This window comes from Nematolebias whitei, chromosome 16 (genome assembly GCF_014905685.2).
Source record: "Nematolebias whitei isolate Nwh7 chromosome 16, NemWhi1, whole genome shotgun sequence".
NCBI lineage: Eukaryota > Metazoa > Chordata > Actinopteri > Cyprinodontiformes > Rivulidae > Nematolebias > Nematolebias whitei.
In genome coordinates, this window is record NC_056513.1 from 40,816,730 (window position 1) to 40,829,958 (window position 13,229).

Below are 13,229 nucleotides of genomic sequence, written 5' to 3' on the forward strand. Positions count from 1 at the left end.
TGTGGTGTAAATGAGCACTGATGGCAAGTTTGTCAGTGGAAACAGATTTGGGAAATTCAGTCTTTTTGTTTCTGAGAGAAACAGATTGTGTTTTATCCTGACCTGAACCCATCGCCATCCTAAATTTTCTGGTAATGTTTTGTCATTTTAAAGATTGAAGCAAAGGAGGCGGACTCCCCCAACCGTGCCGTAGCAGCAGGAGTCACGGTGACCCTCCTGGATGAAAACGACAACAGTCCTGTGTTCACCAGCAGCAAGTATGAAGGGAAGGTGTTTGTCAATCAAACAGAAGGAATGCTGCTCTTACAGGTGAGCAACAGAGACAACTCTGTTCAATGTGTCGTTTATTTTCTTGTGAAGAGTTCATTTTTTCTGACATTTTTATCTCCACTTAGTAAAATAATGAGATCTAATGCCAAACAAAGTCACCTTAAAAGTAAATTGAGGTCTCAGAATTGTACTTTTTTCCTTGATTCAACCTTTATTTAGACAGGTTAATCCCACTGAGCATCGTACTGGTGTCAGAAACTAGAGGCCCTGGAGCCGAGCAGAGTCGAGCACAGGAGAGTGTTTTATGACAAAACAAGTTCAAGTGCTTTACAGAGCACACATTTCCTGGAATTTACACTCATATTTATGCACAGAAATTCCTATAGCTTTTCTATTTTTTAAGAAAAGTATCATCAACATAAAAAGATGGAGAAAGCATAGTTCCCAAGTGAAGCTGGCAGTATTCTCTTGCCACGTTGTATTTTTTAACCAGGTTTTAATTGACCGACTATAGGTGTCATCTTTCAGGACTGGATACACAGCTGACTAATTTTACATGATTTCTTGAATTAATTCCAAGGAGTTCTCTTGTCCTAAATACGGCCATGGGCACTAGACGGTGTTATTAAAAAGAGGAGCAAAATCAGGAATACAATGATCTAAGTAAATGGACTGTACTTATACAGCACCTTTCTATCTTGTCAAGATACTCAACGCTCTTTACAACAATCTGTGCCTCATTGACCCATTCATACATCTCTATACTAGATCTCTACAAAGATAATTGAACAAATCATTCTAACGAGACTAATCAGAGCTTTATCACATCCATACACTGATGGGACACACATCAGAGGCGATGAGGGGTTCAGTGTCTTGCCCAGGGACACTTCGGCACTAAGGAAGAATAAGAGTCTGCCAGATGACATATAGTCCAACTGCAATTCTCTGCCACTCAGGAAGCCTTGGTTCAAATCTTATGCAGATTGTAATTTGATTTATTTTCTTATCAAAAGATTATTGGCTAAATGTAGATTTGAAACTAGAAGTAGACATTTACAAAACTTGCTTCCTGAGTTGCCAGCTAAGAGCCGCCGGTGTAGTTGAGTTGGACTGAACCAACTCAAAGATGACTGTGAGTAGAATGTAGTGATTGTTTTTAATGATATTTTATTTATTTGTGAAGAGAGACCTTTATTCTAACCTTTCCTTGTATTGATAATATGCGTGTTCAGCCATTACGACCTTGTTGTGCTGTACTAGTGACATGTTTGATGTAACTCTAAGGTTGAGGCTGAAGATCCAGACGATGGTGCCAATGGCAAGATCAAATACTCCATTAACCTGGGAAACAGTGAAGGATACTTCTCGATGGATGAAGAAACTGGAGAGATCTCCTTGGCTAAAATCATTCCCTTGGAGGAAAACAGGATTCTGGAGTTCCCTCTCTACATAGCAGCCAGCGATGGTATAGGCACAGTAATAATTTACCTTTTCCAATCGGTGATTAAAAAAAGTTAATTAATATCAAAATCAAATTTTCAAATTTATCACTCTGTTCAGCACGTGTATGACTTGTCCTGTTTCAATCTAAATACCTTTATCTTTCACATTTTGATTTATACTTGAGACAAAACATTTGTGGGCAAGTTTCCTGTGGCCTGAAACTTTCAGGTCCCTGGCTTGTGACGCCACTTCACCCATTTTCACTTTAGTTCTTACTAAATCTACTGTGTGTAAGATTAGTGCACGTTGCCCGTGCTGTTTTTGTGTGATGTGTCCAAGAAGTTTTTGAGCTTCCACTACAGGGGTGTCAAACCCACTCACAAAAGGGGTCCAAAATCAAAACCTTTTTCAAACTAGGGGCCGGTTTCAGAATCTCCATTAACTCAAGTTAGATTCCCAACATCTTTTCTTGGTTGAAGGTTCCTCAACAAGAGTTTGACTGGTCCCATTTGATGTTCTCTGTTGCACTTTGGACATCATAATCAAAGATTACTGAAAAAAATTAAAGTGATAAAAGTATTTTACATTTAAAATATCATCTTGGGGGCCAGATAAGAAATCCACGAGGACCACATTTGGCCCCCAGGCCTTGAGTTTGACACATATGTTCTACAATGTTCTCAGAGTATTTTTGACTTTAGATATTTTAGTGAAACCAAAATGAATCTTCTTCTAAGTATTTTGCGTGTTCCGTGTGTCAGTCCTGTTGAATGAAAACAACTAAGACAACAAGATGTACATTAGCTAACCTCGTTGATACAAAGGTTAGTTCAACAAGTGATTTAATGTTAGTTTAACAAGCACAGTTAGGTTGAAAACTAACTATGTTAAATCTCCTGATGCATGCTCAATAATCCAGGTAGATCAATCTAACAATGTTGTCAGGTCCTCTGGACGGATTCTTCTTGTTGAAACGTTTCGTCTTTTATCCAAAGAACTTCTTCAGTCTGAGGAGCTGCAACAAACTCAGTCTTATGAGCATCACCTTCTCATAGTGGATCAACCAGTTTGTTGCTGACATCCAGAACTAGTTGTTCACATGATAAAGGAGGACCATCAGCCTAACAGTTGGTAGTTAATGCCCTGATGGCTGTTTACTGTTCACAGAGGGCTGAGTGATACTAGCAATCACAGCATTGTAAGAGGGGGACAGTTGAACCCGGAGGCTCCACCCCTGTTTAATGATGGACGGTTTCTTTTCACAAAGATGGCCTCCTTTACTCCTCTCTCAAACCATCGTTCCTCTCTATGTGAACATCTTCATCCCTGAAAGAGTGACCGCTGGCCTGGAGATGAGTGTAGACCTCAGAGTCCTGGCCTGATGATGTTGATCTTCTGGGCTGGTCCATCCTTTTGGCCAGTGGCTGTTTAGTTTCCCCGATGTAAGACTGATCACCCTCCTGACACTGAACAACATACACAACATTACTCTGTTTGTGCCGGGGGACTGGATCTTTGGGATGAACCAGTCTTTAATGTATTTTGGGGTTTAAAAGCCACTGGGACGTTATGTTTAGAAAATAAACGTCTCAGTTTCTCTGATACTCCCTCAACATCTGGAATGACCACTGGTCTGGGTCTGGGTTCCTCCTTTTCACCTGATGGCTGACTGGAGTCCTGTTTGGGTTTTTTCTTTCAGGAAGGCCCAGTTAGGATATCCACATTGCTCCAGGGCCTGTCAACATCAAACTGGTTGATCCACCATGAGAAGGTGCTGCTTATAAGACTGAGTTTGTTGCAGCTCCTCAGACTCAAGAGGTCTTTTGGATAAAATATGAAACGTTTCAACAAGTAGAATCCATCCAGAGGACTTAACATTTTAATAACTTTACTGAAGATTAGACTGAGTTAGATAAGATCAATGTTTTGGTGTTACATTTACATTTAACCAACGGAAATAAATGATTGAACAAGCCTAAACTCAAAAATTTGATGTTCCACAAATATCTCTATGTACCCCTTCTGCTATCTTTGGGTTAAAATGACTTATTTAAAAATAAAACTCATTAAAACAACAACACAAAAAACAAACGATTGAACCAAGGGCAGCAGCAAGGTGAAGTCAACTACACGAGTCTTTACTGTGCTGTAGTGTAAAATAAACTTCCATAAGTGAATTCATTCTTACAAAGGACACCAACGTGTCCCTGGATCCAACCATCTGTAACAATGAAAACCTTTTTAACAAATGTTTCACTGCTCTTTGAAATTTCAATCTTTTGTCATCTATCCTTTAGGGGGTGTCATATCCCGTTCCACCTTAGCACAGGTGACCATTCATGCTCCTGGTCACTCAAATCCTCAGTTCTTACAAGAAGTCTACCAGTGCACTGTGGAGGAGGAGCAGGAACCAGGACTTATGATTCTGAGGGTGCGTTTATAAAGTGATCAGAATTAAATGACGAGTAACTTTTGTCACAACTTTCTCTTACATTGTTGCAAGGTTTTACTAAGTTTACCGTCTTGATTCTCTTTGAATGTTTTCAGGTTAACTTCCTCGCGCTCTCGCCTGACACCGTGACTCTCAAAGTTCTGTCAGAAGCTGACAAGTTCTCCATTTCCTCCACTGGTCAACTCTCTACCAGTGCAAAGTTAGACTATGACGAAGGCCCTCAGAACTATTCTGTGAGAGTCTCCATCACTGATGGTGTCACCAGTGACAATGCAGTTGTGAAGGTTCAGGTCACTGACATCAATGACAACAGTCCTGTTTTCACCTCCAGTTCTGTAACACAGTCCGTTCTGGAGGACACAGAGATTGGATCAAACATTACCCAACTTTCAGCCACAGACAAAGACAGTGGCTTCAACAAGGAGATCAGATACTCACTGAGAGGGGGAGAGGGGAGGTTCGCTGTCGATCCTGTGTCCGGGATGGTAAGTTTAGCTGCTGAGCTCGACAGGGAGACTACAGCTGAGTACAACCTGCTGGTGGTGGCTGAAGATCAGGGTCGTCCAGCCAAATCTGCCAGCGCCTCACTGCAGGTCCAGGTGTCAGACATCAACGATAACGTCCCAAAGTTCTCTGAGGAACAGTATCAGGTGGAAGTCTTGGAAACAAAGCCTGTGGACTCAGTCTTGCTCACATTATCTGCTGTAGATCCTGATGAAGATGTGAATGGACAAATCACTTACAGTATTTTCCTGCAAAGTCCCTCATCAGAGCCTGCAGTTTTTGAACTGGACTCCTCCAGTGGGATTCTGCGTCTGGTCCAGCCTCTGGACTACAGTGAGGTCAGCATGTACACTCTGTGGGTTCAGGCCTCTGATGGTGGGTCTCCCTCTCTTACTGGGAACAGCTCTGTGGTGGTGAAGGTGAAGGATGTGAACAATAACCCCCCAGAGTTCAGTGAGGAAAGCTACCATGAAGCTGTTTCTGAGAACCTGGCCAGCGGCGCGTCCATCCTCAGCCTGGAGGTCACTGACAGAGACGAGGTGAGACATGTTACATGGGCGTGTGTCCAAGCAACCAAGATCATACATGTTCTATTTGCACAAGTTGAAAGAGACACATTGATATTTGGGAAAAAAGTCAAATTAACAAATTGATATTTTGCCAGAGCTCAAATAACATGAAGGGGTTCGTTCTATTTCCAGTGAATTATGGAATTTCACTCAAAGATGATTCTAAGTCAGATTATTTCACACAAGATTTATGTAAACATTTTCAGGATCATATAAATAGAAAGACAAAATTTATGATAATAAATCACAAGTTCCATCCATCCATCCATCCATCCATCCATCATCTTTGCCCGCTTTGTCCTTTTTGGGTTGCAGGGGTCACTGGTGCCCATATCCATCAGTCACTGTGTAAGAGGCAGGGGACACCCTGGACATGTCTCCAGTCCATCACAGGGACATATAGAGACAAAAGAGACAAACAACCATTCACTCTCTCACCTAGGGACAGTTCAGAGTTACCAGTCAGTCTAACATGCATGTTTTTTGCTCTGTGGAAACCGGAGTATCCGGAGAAAACCCACGCATGCACGTAGAGAACATGCAAACTCCACCCAGAAAGTTCCTTGAGCCGGGATTTGAACTAGCGACCTGCTCGTTGAGAGGTGGCAGCTCTACCAACTGTGCCACCATGTCACCCTAAATCATAAATTTATTTTTTAAAATTATATAACAACTAAAAATTTATTTTGAAAATATTGGAGCAACTGAGAGTATTGTCGTCACCACAAGGTTTTACTTAAAACAGATTATTCAACATAAATTATGAATATTTTATCTGGAAAATAAATACTTTGAAACTTTTTATGACAGCTTGGACCTAATGGGATGATTGATAGTAAAATGCAGATGAATTTAGACTAAATGAACAGAAACAAGTCTCATATAAAGCTATATTAGAGGGCGGCTGTGGCTGAGTGGTTAGAGCAGTCGTCCTCCAATGGGAGAGTTGGGGGTTCGAATCCACCAGCAGTCACATGCTGAAGTGTCCCTGGGCAAGACACTGAACCCCTCGTTGCCTCTGATGTGTGTCCCATCGGTGTATGAATGTGATGAAGCTCTGATTAGTCTCTTTAGAATGATTTGTTCAATTAGCTTTGTAGAGATCTAGTATAGAGCTGTATGAATGGGTACATGAGACACAGATTGTTGTAAAGAGCTTTGAGTGTCTTGATCAGATAGAAAGGAGATATATAAGTAAAGTCCATTTACCATTTACATTTAGAAGGAGATCAAAGTAAGTTAAAATTAGAATTAGGGGAACAGTCAGAATGATGTGAGAACATTTTCAGTAATTCAACCTTTATTTGTACAGGTTAGTGTCCCTGAGTCACAAGGACTCATTTACAAGAGAAACCTGTTTAAAAAAACACAGATGAGGTGCACACAGCAATAACCAGTCATAAAAAACATATACTGTAACATGAAAAGTAAATAAAAGTTGTGATATAAAACAAAATAAAAACAAGTTACATTATAAAACAAGGTAAAATACTAAAAGCAGGAACATGTCTGCATTGATTTTTGCATCAAACTTAACAGTTGTTTAAAATCTCTTAGAGAGATCAAAGTCAAGCGCTTCAGATCTTTTCACAAGGTTTTCCAGGTTACAGGAACAGAGTAAGGGAAGGGCCTTTAGCCGAATTATGTTCACACTGAGGGGACGCTCCAGGTAATTCAATTCAATTCAGTTCATTTACATAGCAGCAAGTCACAACAGAAGTCATCTCAGGGCACTGCACAGAAACATTCATATACATAAAAATGATGTCTCAAGAGCGCACGCTGTAGCTGCACTGACGACGTGACAAGTATGAGATTTATGAAGGCAGCAGACCAAGAAGTGATTTAAAGATGAAAATGTACCAGTGTGAGAGTCTGTGTGAAGTTAATGATGTCCAGTTAACCAGTGGATACTGGGAAAACAGATTGCAGTGATGGGTATGGTGGTTACAGCCAGTGAATCTTAGCACACCGTGATAGACAGCGTCATCAGCAAGGTGCTTGCAGGAGCATTCATGTAAATAATGTCACCATAGTCAGTGGTCGCAAGGAAAGTCGCAATTACAAGGTGTTTCCTAGCGTTCAGAGTTAAACAGCATCTATTTCTGAAAAAGAACCCCAATTTTAATTTCAATTTCTTTATCAAGTTTTCGACATGATGCTTAAAAAAGAGATGTGCATTGACCAAGATTCCCAAGTATTTGTAAGAATCGACTAACTCATTAGGAACACCATTTGTAGCTAAGATAGAAGGAAGGACTGCTGGTACTGACTTCCTTTTAGAAAACAACATCCCTTTGGTTTTATCGGTGTTTAACACCAGTTTTAGATGGAACAACTCTGACTGGATGATGCTGAATGCAGACTTTAGAAGCTGAAAAACCTTAGCAACTGACAACCCGACAATAAACAACTGTGTCGTCAGCAAAGAAATGTATGGATGCATCAGGGATGATCTGACCTACATTACTTATGTAGATTGTAAAGAGGGTGGGTCCTAAGGTGAAGCCTTGAGGTACACCATTGTTAACAGTTAAATAACTGGAGGAAGTACCATTATGTTGAACACATTGCCTCTGATCTGAGGGGTAATTAGAAAACCAACCGATAGTGTGATCTGAGAAACCAATTTCTGAGAGTTTATGACACAAGATGTTCTGATCCACAGAGTCAAAAGCTTTAGATCTAAATAAAGTGCAGCACAATAATCTTTAGCATCCAGTGCTTCAACAACGTCATTAAAAACCTTCAACAAAGCAGTTGTGCTGTGTTGTTTCCTGAAACCAGATTGATGGGAAGATCAATCAATCAATATACTTTATTGATCTACATAAGATGTTAAATGAATCCAAATACTTCTTGACTTGAGTATTTATCAATTTTTCTAAAACCTTAGCTAGAATACAGAGTTTAGAGATTGGCCAGTAGTTATTCCGTATAGTGGGGACTCCTCCCTTCAGTAAAGGGAGAACAAAATCTGTTAGCCAAGCGTTTGGAACGGTGTTTTGGCTTATGGACAGATTAAAGATGTGAGACACCGGTTCACGTCTGCTGCCCAGAAGAGCTGATCTCCAGGAGCTTTTTAAACGTTATTGACTCTTTTAACTTTGTGCAGTCTGTGTCTGGTCCTACTCATGAACTCGGGCACACACGATTTGGTCCTGTCTCACGGTCTGGATGTTTCCAATTTGGACATATGTGATGCTGTTTTCTTGGATCATATGCCGATCCTATTTGACATTCCCACACACTGTCCAATTAAACTGCACGCTCGTCCTCAGCGCTGTCGCATGTTTAACTCCTCCTCTCCAGTCCTGTTCTCCTCCACTTTTCTTGGTCTCTGCGAGGATAACTCTAAAGACTCTTTGTTTAAATATGGATGAACTGGTTTCCACTCAGTTTGTTTACAACCACTGGACACGATCGCTCCTTTGAAGAGCCAGCGCACCAAACCTGCCCCCGAGCCCTGGCTGAGTGACATCACGTGTGCTGCCAGGCACGAGTGCAGGAGCGCAGAGCACAGGGAGAAAAAGGACTGGCTACATGTTTCTTTTGATATTCTTAAAAAGAGCATGTTACACTATCAGAAGACTGTAAAAGCTGAGAAGAACAAATATCTCTCAGGCATAATTTCTTCTAACTGTAATAACCCCAGAGTTCTGTTCAAAACCATGGATACTGTTCTCCACGCTCCCAAGTCTGTTGGTTTTGACGCCTCCAATGAAGTCTGTGAAAGTTTCCTCCACTTATTCACTGATAAAATTGTGTCAACCAGAGCTTGTATTTCTCAGCCTTCCTGTGATCCTTCTATTTCTTTACACTACTCATCTACTTTTGATCAGTTTGAGCCGGTGTCCTTCTCTTTTCTACAGGACACAGTTGATCATATGAGGCCCTCTGGTTCTCCTGCACATTCCATCCCAACTCGTTTGTTTAAGGAGATATTTGCTACTACTGGACCAAGTGTTTTCCAGATTATTAATAGCAGTCTTTCCTCTGGTATAGTACCTGAGGCTTTTAAGCATGCATTTATACGTCCTCTACTTAAAAAAACGGGCCTTGACCCCTCTCTCTGCTCCAATTTCAGGCCTATGTATAATCTTCCATTTCTAAAATATTAGAGAAGTCTACAACCAGTTGTTACCATTTTTAGAGGACAATGGTATCACTGAGCCATTTCAGTCTGGGTTTAAAGCCCATCACAGTACAGAGAGTGCACTTTTGAGGGTTTCAAATTATATATTCTTGTCAACAGATTCCGGAAAGTTTGTTGTTTTAGTGCTCTTAGATTTGTCTGCTGCATTTGACACTGTTGATCACAGGATTTTAATCTCTCATCTTGAGCACTGTGTGGGCATCAGGGGTGTCGCCCTCAATTGGTTTCTGTCATATTTAACCAATAGGAGTTTCTGCGTAAAAATGGACAATTTTATGTCTTCCACTGCTCCTCTTCCACATGGTGTCCCCCAGGGCTCAATCCTTGGCCCTCTTTTATTTGCTCTTTACTTACTTGCCCTCAACTCTATTTTCAGGAAACATGGCATTTAATTTCCCTTCTATGCTGATGATTGCCAGATCTATTTTCCCCTGGCACAAAACAACACATTCCAGCAACTTACACACTGTCTTAATGATGTTAAGACATGGGTTTCTTTTAACTTCCTTAGTCTAAATGAGAACAAGACTGAAGTTATGATGTTTGGACCAAGTTGCCGTCCCTCTCCCAGCATAGATCTTGGCTCACTGTCATTTTATCTCAAGGACTGTGTCACCAATCTGGGGGTGAAGTTTGAGTCTGATTTTAAATTTGAAAAACAGATCAGCAGTGTTGTTCAGAAAAGTTTAATCAACTTCGCCAAATAGCAAAAGTGAAACCAATCTTAGCAAGACCTGACTTGGAGAAACTAATCCATGCTTTTATCACAGCTCGTCTTGATACTGTAATGCACTGTCTGCAGACATTAGACCTCTCCTGCCCGTCTGCAGCTTGTGCAGAACTCTGCTGCTCACCTGTTAACTCAGGCCCGTAGGCGCGAGCATGTTACTCCCGTCCTGGCGTCCCTTCATTGGCTCCCTGTGCACCACAGAATTCATTTTAAACTTTTGCCGTTTGTTTTTAAATGCTTGAACAACCTTGCCCCACCATATCTGTCTGAGCTGCTTCAGCCTTACTGCCCACCCCGATCCCAACGATCAGCTGATCAGCTGCTGCTGACAGTCCCTAAAGGCTGAAGCTCAGAGGAGACGGAGCGTTTGCTGTTGTTGCTCCCAGGTTGTGGAACCACTTACCCTTGAGTGTCAGACAGACCTCCTCTCTTCTTGTTTTTAAATCTCTTTTACAAACACACTTTTATTCTTTGTCTTTTAACACGTGATCTAATCTTTTATGGCATCTTAACACACCCGCCATGAAACTGGTACGTGCATGTTTTTATGTTTCTTTGTGTATGCTTTGCATGTTTTTATTCTCTTAATTAATTTGTCTTTTTGTCTTATTGTACAGCACTTTGGCTACTCTTGCGGTTTTTAAAATGTGCTATAGAAATAAAGTTGATTGATTGATTGATTGATTGATTGATTGATTGATTGATTGATTGATTGATTGATTGATTGATTGATTGATTGATTGATTGATTGATTGATTGATTGATTGGTTCTGGTATGATTTGTGCAGCTAACTTTAAGAAAAAAGGAGGGAGGTCATCAGGACCTGCAGATTTTCTATAGAATGCAGACCTTTTAACAATCTATTAACCTCACTAACAGAAAACTGAAAATGAGAAGGTGTGGTTTACTGAGGATTGACTTGTAGGGAAATTTTGATTTGTAGAAGTTTGGCTTGAAGGAGAAGTAGTTGGTTTTCCATTATTAACTGTGGCAAATGAGTTAGAGGCACACAAAAGAATCTATTGAAACTGTTTAAAATCTCATGCTTATCTGACACAGGAACAGAATAAACATGTAATTGTGGTGGCAGATCAGATGCATGGGAGCTACCAAAAAGCGATTTGTTAGTTTTCCAGAATCTTTTGGGGTCATTTAGATCTTTGAAGATCTGAGATATAAAATTAATTACATTTTACAGCTTTAATGGAAACTCTATAATGTTATCATAGCTGACAAAACTGCAACCAATCAGTGTCAGAACCAGACTGTCTTGCTGTTGCTCAAAGCTGATCTCTCCTGTGCAGATCAGCTAACTCAGGAGTAAACCCGGGGCTGTCTTGTCCTTTTATTCTAAACTGGCAAAAGGGGGATGCTTATTTACAAAGTGAATGAAACTACTGTGAAAATTGTTTCAAGGAAGGTTCATGTCATCAGTAAAGCATGATGCCAATCAAAATAGAACAGGTCCCAAATGAAAGCCTATTCACTGAAATGCTTTCTGTTCCTTTTTAGAATTAATCTAGGTTTGGAACGAGGCATTTTAGTATCCTTAACAGCACCAACAACGCAGTGGTCACTCATATCATCTGCAAAAACACTCAAACCAGAAAATTTATGAAGCATATTTGATATAAAGATATCTAAAATAAATAGACGAGCTTCCTGGAGCTAAGTATTTGGACAAGTGGAGGTGTCAATGATTTGACTAAGATTGAATGACAAACAACATTTTTTTTAATACCTCAGACACTAGAGACAGCTAGTCTAGATTAAAATCACTAATTGGGACAATCTCATTAAAATGTAAATTTGTTAGGAACGCCGTTAATGGCAATAGGGTCTCAGAAGTTGCTGATGGGGGATGGTAACTTCCCACAGGAGTTAATGACTGGCCACCATGCAAATTAATGTTTAATGCCAAGATTTTAAATTGATTAGGGATTGTTTTAGCAGACACCAGATGTGAATCCAGTCTTGATCTGATATAAATTGTAACACCACCTCCCTTTCTTTGACAAACAGAATGAGAAATATTAAATCTCCAATTGACACATCTTTATTCAAAAGTGATTTAGATAACCAAGTTTCAGAAATAACAGTTACTGTATATTGGCACCATTTGAACAAACCCAAATCCTCAGCATATCAATTTTATGAAGGAGGTTATGTGCATTTATGTGCAAATATGTACAAAGTAGTCCTGACATGTTTTTAAAGTCTTTTGGGGTGGTGTAGTGTGTGGGAGGTCCAAGGTTAGGCTGGATGCTGGACAACAGTAGGAACATCACGATTAAACATTCCCTTGTGTTTTTCTGTTGCAGAGGTATACAGTAGTTACTGGTATAGTTACTGAAGTTGATATTGTGGCGTTTGGCCCTTATAATCGTTCCATAGTGAGATGAATTTATAAAGACATGGTTACTTAGAACCCAAAAGCAATGAAACTGGCAAGGATGGGCAAATCCAGATACATTAATAAGGTTCAACGGCTCCAACTAGTCAAAATAATGAAAATTCTGAAGATGGAGATGGAGAAAATGGGAAAATAGCTAAACAAAATGTAAGTTCATTCAGCTTTGCCCCTAACATAAAAAAGCAGTGCTCCTAGTGGGTTTAGGGCAGTCTGGTGAGACCTTGTCTCTTGAACTGGGTTTGGGCAGGTGGCTTCTCCAGGCTGAAACTCGTAGAGTTTGAAGGATGTTGCCAAAGGTCAGCTGTGTTCAGCTTGTACTGAGGTCACACAGGTTCACACCACTGTTTTATTGCCAAAACAAGTTATGCTTCAAACTGTAATATAATGAAATTTATTTCAAGGAACTGCTGCGGCTGTTTTGTTCCTGATTGTTTACTCTGATTATGAAGCTCTGTGAGTTTATTTGACACATTTTTCTTCCTGCTCAGGGTGGATTCTCCAATGGTTACTTCCTGTACACGAGTGATATGTTTGATATTAACAAACAAGGTGTTGTCTCACTGAAGAAAAGTGCTACTTTGGACAGAGAGACAAAGGACAGCTACTTGTTTCAGGTAAAACTTTATTCTGCATGATACATTTATGGTTCCTGTTCCACACTTTCTGAGACTTACTTCTTACTTACTTC

The 13,229-nt window shown here is 40.3% G+C and overlaps 1 protein-coding gene across 1 annotated transcript in view; it reads left to right on the forward strand.

Annotated features, from left to right (window-relative positions):
• Positions 1 to 13,229, forward strand: part of LOC119422520 (cadherin-23) — a 40,436-nt gene that overhangs the window by 8,147 nt on the left and 19,060 nt on the right. Inside the window, exons 11-15 of the mRNA XM_037689897.1 lie at positions 154 to 309; positions 1,558 to 1,738; positions 4,014 to 4,147; positions 4,264 to 5,211; positions 13,030 to 13,155. Coding sequence (XP_037545825.1) covers positions 154 to 309; positions 1,558 to 1,738; positions 4,014 to 4,147; positions 4,264 to 5,211; positions 13,030 to 13,155 — 1,545 coding nt within the window. The remainder of the gene's footprint in view (positions 1 to 153; positions 310 to 1,557; positions 1,739 to 4,013; positions 4,148 to 4,263; positions 5,212 to 13,029; positions 13,156 to 13,229) is intronic.